The 11,442-nt window shown below is 40.4% G+C and overlaps 1 protein-coding gene across 2 annotated transcripts; it reads right to left on the bottom strand.

Annotated features, from left to right (window-relative positions):
- Positions 1 to 3,516: 3,516 nt before the first annotated feature.
- Positions 3,517 to 11,286, bottom strand: LOC311119919 (uncharacterized protein). 2 transcript variants are annotated; one of them, XM_084194563.1, is made up of 3 exons: positions 11,204 to 11,286; positions 7,007 to 7,178; positions 3,517 to 5,947 (listed from the first exon to the last, which is right to left on the bottom strand). In XM_084194563.1, exons 1-3 carry the CDS (start codon positions 11,210 to 11,212, stop codon positions 4,083 to 4,085), a joined length of 2,046 nt encoding a protein of 681 aa, XP_084050689.1. In that variant the 5' UTR covers positions 11,213 to 11,286; the 3' UTR covers positions 3,517 to 4,082. The 2 variants fall into 2 exon arrangements, with proteins under 2 accessions (XP_084050689.1, XP_084050690.1); XM_084194564.1 differs by having other exon boundaries at positions 7,019 to 7,178.
- Between the last annotated feature and the right edge of the window lie 156 nt (positions 11,287 to 11,442).

Here is an 11,442-nt window from a genome sequence, read left to right as displayed (position 1 = left end):
CCTGTCACTAAGAATCCTGTTGTCTGCTGTCGTCTATTTTTACCTGACAGCAACTTGGAACAGAGTTCTATTTGAGTCCAGTAAGACACGTGTTTCTCTGTTGATTGTTTTAAACCTGTTTTATTCTCAGGACCATGACTATAACATTGAGTATTGGGACACAGGGCAACAACATATCCTGGTCTCTTCTACATAATACAATTACACATTTAAAAAAATACATATTTTAATAAATGAATATGCAATCAGCAATGTAAAACAAAACAAGAAAACATGAAACCACATTGCAGATGTATGTTTTACAATGACATTTACATGCAAGCATTCGTTCTGAGTAACAAATCACCAATAAAAAGTAGAATGGTAAGGTATAAGATATTATCAAGTGTATTTCCAGAGTGAAGAGAGAGAAGTTTGGTAGGAGACCTTACTGGCTGTGAGAAAACAGAAGAGTGTGAGGTCTGTGGTTGACATGACCTATAAGTACTGATGGGCAGAGCTGGCTTCCTGCCCCCATGATGCCTCTTCCTAACAACCAACACATCATTCGATTCACAATGAAAATGTGTGTACATCTTTTTGGAGCACACTTAATATACAATAAGGAAAGTTGAAAGATATCCCTATTAAAATCCTTTAAAACAAATGCAACAACATAATTTGACCACACTAATAGGCCTATGGCTTCTGTATTTCTGTATGTCCCATCAGCTACACTAAAACCTGGTGAAGGGTTTTACAATAAATACGTGAACATCTTTTAGGAGCAAACTTAATATACACTACCGGTCAAAAGTTTTAGAACACCTCCTCAAGGCTTGTTCTTTATTTTTACAATTTTCTACATTGTAGAATAATAGTGAAGACCTCAAAAGTATGAAATAACACATATGGAATCATGTAGTAACCAAAAAAGTGTTAAACAAATCAAAATATATTTCATATTTGAGATTCTTCAAATAGCCACCCTTTGCCTTGATGACAGCTTTACACACTCTTGGCATTCTCTCAACCAGCTTCATGAGGTAGTCACCTGGAATTAATTTCAATTAACAAGTGTGCCTTCTTAAAAGTTAATTTGTGGAATTTCTTTCCTTCTTAATGTGTTTGAGCCAATCAGTTGTGTTGTGACAAAGTAGGGGGGGTATACAGAAGATAGCCCTATTTGGTAAAAGACCAAGTCCATATTATGGCAAGAACAGCTCAAATAAGCAAAGAGAAACAACAGCCCATCATTACTTTAAGACAGGAAGGTCAGTCAATACGTAACATTTTAAGAACTTTGAAAGTTTCTTCTGGAGCAGTCGCAAAACCATCAAGCGCTATGATGAAACTGGCTCTCATGAGGACCGCCACAGGAATGAGACCCAGCGTTACCTCTGCTGCAGAGGATAAGTTCATTGGAGTTACCAGCCTCAGAAATTGCAGCCCAAATAAATGCTTCACAGAGTTCAAGAAACAGACACATCAACATCACCTGTTCCGAGGAGACTGTGTGAATCAGGCCTTCATGGTTGAAATGCTGCAAAGAAACCACTACTAAAGGACACCAATAAGAAGAAGAGACTTGCTTGGGCCAAGAAACACGCGCAATGGACATTAGACCGGTGTAAATTTGTTCTTTGGTCTGGAGTCCAAATTTGAGATGTTTGGTTCCAACCCTGTGTCTTTGTGAGACGCGGTGTTGGTGAATGGATGATATCTGCATGTGTATTTCCCACTGTAAAGCATGGAGGAGGAGGTGGTATGGGGTGGGGGTGCTTTGCTGGTGACACTGTCTGTGATTTATTTAGAATTCAAGGCACACTTAACCAGCATGGCTACCACAGCATTCTGCAGCGATACCCCATCCCATCTGGTTTGGGATGAGTTGGACCGCAGAGTGGTTACTACATGATTATATTTGTGTTATTTCATAGTTTTGATGTCTTCACTATTATTCTACAATGTAGAAAATTATCCAAATAAAGAAAAAACCCTTGAATGAGTAGGTGTTCTAAAACTTTTGACCAGTAGAGTACAATAAGGAAAGTTGAAAGATATCCCTATTAAAATACGTAAAAATAAATGCAACAACATAATTTGACCACACTAACAGTCCTATGGCTTCTGCACTTCTCTGTATGTCCCATCAGCTACACTAAAATCTGGTGAAGGGATCTACAAGAAATATGTGAACATCTTTTAGGACCAAACTAAGTATACAAGAGGCCTATGCGCCTTATAAAAATAGATTATTATTAAAGATTTAAAAAACATAATTACAGTGCCTTGCAAAAGTATTCATCCCCCTTGGCGTTTTTCCTAATTTGTTGCATTATAACCTGTAATTTAAATTGATTTTTAATTGGATTTCATGTAATGGACATACACAAAATGGTCCAAATTGGTGAAGTGAAATGGAAAATATAACTTGTTTCAAAAAATTAAATAACAAAAATACCGGAAAAGTGGTGGTGCATATGTATTCAACCCCTTTGCTATGAAGCCTCTTAATAAGACCTGGTGCAACCAATTACCTTCAGAAGTCACATAATTAGTTAAAAAAAGTCCACCTGTGTGCAATCTAAGTGTCACATGATCTGTCACATGATCTCAGTATATATTCACCTGTTATGAAATGCCCCAGAGTCTGCAACACCACTAAACAAGGGGCACCACCAAGCAAGCGGCACCATGAAGACCAAGGAGCTCTCCAAACAGGTCAGGGACAAAGTTGTGGAGAAGTACAGTTCAGGGTTGGGTTATAAAAAAATATCTGAAACTTTGAACATCCCACGGAGCATCATTATATCCATTATTAAAAAATTGAAAGAATATGGCACCACAACAAACCTGCCAAGAGAGGGCCGCCCACCAAAACGCACAGACCAGGCAAGGAGGGCATTAATCAGAGAGGCAAAAGCCATTGCTTAAAGAAAAAAATAAGCAAACACGTTTGGTGTTCGCCAAAAGGCATGTGGGAGACTCCCCAAACATATGGAAGAACGTACTCTGGTCAGATGAGACTAAAATTGAGCTTTTTGGCCATCAAGGAAAACGCTATGTCTGGCGCAAACCCAACACCTCTCATCACCCCGAGAACACCATCCCCACAGCGAAGCATGGGTGGCAGCATCATGCTGTGGGGATGTTTTTCATCGGCAGGGACTGGGAAACTGGTCAGAATTGAAGGAATGATGGATGGCGCTAAATACAGGGAAATTCTTGAGGGAAACCTGTTTCAGTCTTCCAGAGATTTGAGACTGGGACGGAGGTTCACCTTCCAGCAGGACAATGACACTAAGCATACTGCTAAAGCAACACTTGAGTGGTTTAAGGGGAAACATTTAAATGTCTTGGAATAGCCTAGTCAAAGCCCAGACCTAAATCCAATTGAGAATCTGTGGTATGACTTAAAGATTGCTGTACACCAGTGGAACCCATCCAACTTGAAGGAGCTGGAGCAGTCTTGCCTTGAAGAATGGGCAAATATCCCAGTGGCGAGATGTGCCAAGCTTATAGAGACATACCCCAAGAGACTTGCAGCTGTAATTGCTGCAAACGGTAGCTCTACAAAGTATTGACTTTGGGGGGGTGAATAGTTATGCACGCTCAAATTCTGTTTTTGTCTTATTTCTTATTTGTTTCACAATAAAAAATATTTTGCATCTTCAAAGTGGTAGGCATGTTGTGTAAAAAAATCTATTTTAATTCCAGGTTGTAAGGCAACAAAATAGGAAGTATTGCCAAGGGGGGTGAATACTTTCCAAGCCACTGTAATGAGATAAGAAGACGTTGTTAAGCAGATAATGGATTGAATTGATTGATCTATTGAATACAAGAATACACACCTCGTATTGTTGAAACATTATTATACACAATACAAGTATTTAATGGATAATAGGAGTTAATTAAATAAGATACAGCTATGAAATCCCCCACCACACACACATAGCACTCCTACTCTGAGACGAATGATGGATATGGATCCAGAGTTGCATATTATGCTACATAGGTTACCATGTTAATACTATTTAGTAAACTCTTAGAGAATGGGAGATACATTACTCTTTACAAAATGTTTTCTATTGAAGCTTTATTTAGGGATCTGGAACCGGTGCCGGAGAGGAGGGAGATGAAAGAAAACATGTTTGTACTTTCTGGTGTTTTATCAGTGACCCTGAATGAGCAAAGCTCTTTCCACATAGACAGGAATAAGGTTTCTCTCCAGTGTGTATGCGTTGGTGTATAATCAGGTGTACTGATTGATTGAAGCTCTTCCCACACTGATCACAGCTATAAGGCTCCTCTCCTGTGTGTATGCATTGGTGTTTAGTCAGGGATCCTGAATGATTGAAGCTCTTCCCACATTGATAACAGCTATAAGGCTTCTCTCCTGTGTGTATGCGTTGGTGTGTAATCACGGATCCTGAATGATTGAAGCTCTTCCCACAGTGATCACAGCTATGAGGCTTCTCTCCTGTGTGTATGCGTTGGTGAATAGTCAGGTTTCCTGATTGATTGAAGCTCTTCCCACACTGATCACAGCTATAAAGCTTCTCTCCTGTGTGTATGCGTTGATGTATAGTCAGGTGTCCTGAATGATTGAAGCCCTTTCCACACTGATCACAGCTATACGGCTTCTCTCCTGTGTGTATGCGTTGATGTATAGTCAGGTGTCCTGATTGATTGAAGCTCTTCCCACACAGATCACAGCTATAAGGCTTCTCTCCTGTGTGTATGCGTTGGTGTGTAGTCAGGTCTCCTGATCGACTGAAGCTCTTCCCACACTGATCACAGCTATAAGGCTTCTCTCCTGTGTGTATGCGTTGGTGTTTAGTCAGGGATCCTGAATGATTGAAGCTCTTCCCACAATGATAACAGCTATAAGGCTTCTCTCCTGTGTGTATGCGCTGGTGTGTAATCACAGATGCTGAATGATTGAAGCGCTTCCCACACTGATCACAGCTATAAGGCTTCTCTCCTGTGTGTATACGTTGGTGTGTAATCAGGGATGCTGAATGATTGAAGCGCTTCCCACACTGATCACAGCTATAAGGCTTCTCTCCTGTGTGTACACATTGGTGAGTAATCAGAGATCCTGACTTCCTGAAACTCTTCCCACACTGATCACAGCTATAAGTCTTCTCTCTTTTGTGTATACGTTGGTGTTTAGTCAGGTGTCCTGACGTCCTGAAATTCTTCCCACACTGATCACAGCTATAATTTTTCTCTCCTGTGTGTATGCGTTGGTGTATAGTTAGGTGTCCTGATCGACTGAAGCTCTTCCCACACTGATCACAGCTATAAGGCTTCTCTCCTGTGTGTATGCGTTGGTGTATAGTCAGATGTCCTGATCGACTGAAGCTCTTCCCACACTGATCACAGCTATAAGGCTTCTCTCCTGTGTGTATGTATTGGTGTGTAGTCAGGTCTCCTGATCGACTGAAGCTCTTCCCACGCTGATCACAGCTATAAGGATTCTCTACTATGTGTATTCGCTGGTGTGTGGTTAGGTTTACGGATAAAGCAAAGGTCTTCCCACACTGATTACAGCTATAAGGTTTCTCTCCTGTGTGTATACGTTTGTGCGTAGTCTGGGCTCCTGATTGATCAAAGTATTTCCCACAATCAATGCAGGTGTAAGGCCTCTCCCCTGTATGAATTCTCTGATGAGATTGTAAGGTTTTAGATGCAGCTAAACTCTTCCCACATTGAGAGCAGTGGTACGGTTTCCCTCCGGTGTGAATCTGCTCGTGAATGATCACTTCCTTCTGTTTAGCAAAACACATCCCACAGCCAGAACAGCAGTGGTGAGGTTTCTTCCCTATATGTCTCTGCTGGTGTTTCTTGAGATGTTCTGATCTGGAGAGATTCTTCTCTGTCTTGTCAGCATCATGATGTTGTTGAGGCTCCCCAGATGATAAGCCCCTCCCACTGAGACAGCAATGATTAGGGCTGTCCCCTGTGAAACAAAGACATTGAATAATTAAGTTTAGCAAATATGGGTCCATAAACAGATGCCTTTTGCATCCCTTCGTTATTATTCCAGTAGAAATTGTGCACCAATATTCAATCTTTATTTTTATAAAGTGCCCTATAATACAGAACACATGGAAATCTGATTTTGTAATATGAATAAAGACTTGCTAAAGTGACACAATTCAGCATTTTGACAAGTCCCTCCGTCAACCCTGTTTAACTTCTAGAAAGATTTTAACCCACTTAATACAATCATTTCTCAGTTTTACCATCATTGAGTACGGTTACAAGCACAGAATATTGTTATTATGTAGTCAATTAGTATAAGAGTTTGATTTAAACTTTGACATACTTTGAAAGAAGAACAATTTCCCTAATAATCCTGTTTACGTGGACACATCTGAAATCAGGCTACCTGATGGGACTTTGATAAATGCCGAAAATTGCCAATCAAAACAAACGTTCTACCACAGCGACCATGTTTTTGTTTTTTTTAAAGCATATTTGATTCTGAGTTTGGACAAATAAAGTTTGTATGTGAAAACTATTTCTAAGCTGCATACTTTCAGTTTTTCTGAACACACTGCACTTGCACAAAAAAAGTTAGTTTGCGCCGCTTGTGCTAGCACATGAACAGATCAAATACACCGCTATAACTCTGATTAAAGCGTTTACATGTCCTAATAATTCCAAAGATTGCTCAGAAAACCAGGTGTTTTTAAAGGACTATTTTTCCAAGGTCAAGTAGTGGTTTTGTTGTTTTCAGTAGTCCCCTGTTACGGTCAACACTGTTACTTTAGTTGGCACATAGGCACCTAGTATAGTATTTGTTTTTTATTGAACCCCTTGAGATGGGAAAACATGTTTTTTATTAAGTTGAACACATGCTCTTTATGACAGAACGTTAAAATTAGGTGAAATCAAACGGTTTCTTTGACCAAGTTACACTTCTCAAATTTGAGTGGAACGACCAGATATTTTCATCAATATATAATGAATCAATGAATTGTTACAGAAGCAGACTGTAGTCTGATCCACACACCATGGTTCTTACTTAATGAAATCAAATCTCCATGTTCCTCTTCTCCTTCTCCTTTCTCAGTTCCACTCTGCCCCGGTGTTTTCCTGCAGTCGACCAGACCCAGCAGTAAAGTACCGGGAGGTGGTCGACCTGGGGACTCCTGGAGGGTGGAGGGGGGCGGGCTAGCTTTGTCCTGTTGGCGGCAATAAGTATTCTACATAGATTAATATTAAACAAAATATTTTATTAATTCAGTCTAAACGTCTGATTTGGGTGCATCCCTCGAATATGTCCTTTTACCTGAAATGTTCAATCGTTCACTACAACCCACAAATCTACGAGCATTGGATTGGTGGAGGCATGGGCAAGTTTCCACCATATTTCTTATTCCAGTAATTTCCTTTCAAACAGCGAGGAAGAGGCGAAGCAAGATGGATAACTGGGCCCAAAATCTGGCTTCTGGCTTATTTGATCGAATATACATTTCGTAAAGATTAGGTTGTTAGGAGTGTATATGTAAAAGTAGGTTACGTGACATCCCGGCAACTTTGAGAAAAAATAACATTGTATGGGAGTAGTGCCTGGTCGTCACTAGTTACCACAAACAAAGTCAAACCACACTCATTTCTACAATTGATCTTATTAAAATGTGATCTTAACCCTAACCACACTTCTAACTTTATGCATAACCCTAAAAAAGTAGAAATACGATATAGCAGTGCTTAATTTGAGCCGGATCCTTCTGGAACAGCATCAGGCACCATTCAGATTAGACTTTGTTTGTTCTGGCAACTATTTGCCAGGATCTGGTACCTCTCGCAGCATGATTTATTAATTGTTAAGTCAAGTTGCCTCCTCGTTATTTCTCCCGCCCCCCAGAAAGACCATGTAAAAGCGCTGTGATCTTTCTGTGTAATCATCCTATCCTGCCACACTGATTCCAGATCTGTTCTCTTAATTGTACATAGACGTTATTGGGAGGGCCGGTGGGGTAAGTAACTGATATTGACACAGGTGTTGGTAGTGGTGGTCAGCTAGTGAAGAGGTCCCTACATATTCACGTCACGTAGCCTAGGCTAGTCATCTCTCAACTGAATTTGAATCGTGGGAAAGACAAATAAAAAACTGGATTAGAAAAACCTATTGAGTTTGATTACATTTTTGAAGTCCAAAAATCTAGAAAAAGATGGTGAATCAAACCCAGAACGAGCCAGAGAACTGTCAGTGCCTGAGGAGAGGAGTGAGGGTCAAACTGTTCCTGGTGGCGATGCCTTAGCTAGCAGCGCTGCTAATTCTGCCAGTTCAGCATCACCACCGGCACCTCCACTAGCTAGTAGGCAGAGTAGCGAGTCAGACTCAGCGGGAGAGGGAGACGGGTAGCTGGGGGTAGGAGGATAGTTCATCCACCGACTAAGTGCTCGGAGCTGGTGCAATCTGCAGGTCAAGAACAAGCAAACGTATAACCCCTGGCTTGTCATTTATAATTCAGAGTTGGGCTGTACAACATGCAAAAAGGTAGGGAGCTTGGGTCTAGAAACGACTGGAGGGATTAAACTTGCAAAAGAGTGGATGGAATGTACAGTAACATCCTCTGCCCCAGAAGTAAAACAACAGAGACCTCAGAAAAAAGGTTTTTGAACATGCTCCAACCAAGGCACATTTGGTGGCAGCAAGCCTTGTAGACAAGGCTAAAGAGGACACCCAGGTTATAGTTAACACTCAAAATGAAAAAATAGACACTACAGCCAGAGTCTTCAGAACAGCCTTAGGAGGAGGCTAAACGTCACAGCCACAGGCCCGCTCATGGCTTTGAACAAGAAATGTACTCTCAGGAGTTAAATGGACTTGACATGGGGATAGTCATTGTGGGTGGTTTTGAAAACTAAGGTAGGACTTTATTTTTTCTTTACAAACTTGTTCTGTGAAGGTAATCTGAATATGTCCTTCATATTATCACATAGGCAGGAGGCCTATATATTCTGATGTGTGTTCTAATGTAGCCTACATTGATTTGTTTTATTTTAAGTTATATTACAATATTGTGATATTTGTTCTACTGCTACATTGATGTCTTAAAAATTATATGAAATGTGGGTATGTAAGCCCCACAGCTGACTATGTGTGCATATGCATATGGCGGGTGTTCTGCAGTGTCTTCTAAAAATGTTGCTGTACATTGATGTCTAGAAAATTAGCCTATAAGAAATTCTGACTTGTGTATGCCCCGAAAGTATACTCAAGTATGTGGGCATACTGCAGTGACATCTAAAATGCTTTGAATTAATCAGCACCTTGGAGAGTGCTGTCCGTTTCACCACCATAGATAGTAGGCTACTTAGCTGTTTACTCTGTCTGCTGCGCTGCTACTTTGTGTTTGACACTTATTTTTTCTCAATGTGTTCCGGTACCTCAGAGCCCCTCGGATAACCACCACTCTCGCGGACACTACCTTAGCCAAATACATTTCAACTCTGTTTATCACAATTCCTGACATTTAATCCTAGTAAAAATTCCCTGTCTTAGGTCAGTTAGGATCCCCACTTTATTTTAAGAATGTGAAATGTCAGAATAATAGTAGAGAGAATGATTTATTTCAGCTTTTATTGATTTCATCACATTCCCAGTGATCAGAAGTTTACATACACTCTATTCGTATTTGGTAACATTGCGTTTTAAGTTGTTTAACTTGGGTCAAACATTTCAGGTAGTCTTCCACAAGCTTCCCACAATAAATTGGGTGAATTTTGGCCCATTCCTCCTGACAGAGCTGGTGTAACTCAGTCAGGTTTGTAGGCCTCCTTGCTCGCACACGATTTTCAGTTCTTCCCTCAAATGTTCTATAGGATTGAGGTCAGGGCTTTGTGATGGCCACTCCAATACCTTGACTTTGTTGTCCTTAAGCCATTTTGCCACAACTTTGGAAGTATGCTTGGGGTCATTGTCCATTTGGAAGACCCATTTGCGACCAAGCTTTAACTTTTTGACTGTTGTCTTGAGATGTTGCTTCAATATATCCACATCATTTTCCTTTCTCATGATGTCATCTATTTTGTGAAGTGCACCAGTCCCTCCTGCAGCAAAGCACCCCCACAGCATAATGCTGCCACCCCCGTGCTTCACGGTTGTGATGGTGTCGTGTCCCCCCCCCCCCCCCCCCCCCCCCCCCAAACATAACAATGGTCATTATGGCCAAATAGTTATATTTTTGTTTCATCAGACCAGAGGACATTTCTCCAAAAAGTACGATCTTTGTCCCCATGTGCAGTAGCAAACTGTAGTCTGTTTTTTTCAATGGCGGTTTTGGAGCAGTGGCTTCTTCCTTGCTGAGCGGCCATTCAGGTTATGTCAATATAGGACTTGTTTTAGTGTGGATATAGATACTTTTGTACTTGTTTACTCCAGCATCTTCACAAGGTGCTGTTGTTCTGGGATTGATTTGCACTTTTCGCACCAAAGTACGTTAATTTCTAAAGCCATGACATCATTGTCTGGAATTTTCCAAGCTGTTTAAAGGCACAGTCAACTTAGTGTATGTAAACTTCTGACCCACTGGAATTGTGATACAGTGAATTATAAGTGAAATAATCTGTCTGTAAACAATTGTAGGAAAAATTACTTGTTTCATGCACAAAGTAGATGTCCTAACCGACTTGCCAAAACTATAGTTTGTTAACAAGAAATGTGTGTAGTGGTTGAAAAACTAGTTTTAATGACTCCAACCTAAGTGTATGTAAACTTCCGACTTCAACTGTATGTGTTACCGGACCTCCCAAAATACAAATTAAGCACTGCGAAATAGACGTTTGACTTTGTGGTTGTGGTAACAGGCATATCTGCCCTCTCATTGGCTATAATGGTCCCACCTGATCTTGCCTCTTCACGATTGCCTTCCATTTTTGAAGACATTTATTTTCTTTGTTAGACCTGCCACTTAAGTATCTGGTCAAATAATGGCTAATGTGTTCGAAATCAGTGAAGGAATGTGAACATTTTGGGAGGAAGGTGAGATAATTAGGTCATAGTCACAGATTCCTAAACATGATATAGTAGTAGGCTACATTGTTTTAGGAAAAATAAATCCCAACAAGTTTTACCGTAATGTTTTTTCCCCCAGACGTTTATATCGAACACAGGAATGTGGAAGATCAAATATAATGAAAACTAGGCCTAGACATTTTATACAGCACAGCAGGCCTATAATGTTAAAACCAGACTTACCGGATCCATTGTAGAATATACTGTTTATTTGTATGACATGAAACGTTGTCGGCTACAACAGAACAGTTAGGCTGCTGTCGTCGTCTTCTTCTTCTTCTTCTTCTTCTTCTTCAATGAGGTTTAACGGCGGTTGGCATCCAATTTGTTTCATTACCGCCACCTACTAGACTGGAGTACAACTCCCTTCTATTTCGCTTGAAAAATAAAATAAAATATAGAAATACCCTACCATCTAACAC

The sequence above is a fragment of the Coregonus lavaretus genome (assembly GCF_964263955.1).
Source record: "Coregonus lavaretus genome assembly, contig: HAP1_SCAFFOLD_55, whole genome shotgun sequence".
NCBI classification, from domain to species: domain Eukaryota; kingdom Metazoa; phylum Chordata; class Actinopteri; order Salmoniformes; family Salmonidae; genus Coregonus; species Coregonus lavaretus.
This window is presented reverse-complemented; position numbering and strand designations above follow the sequence as displayed.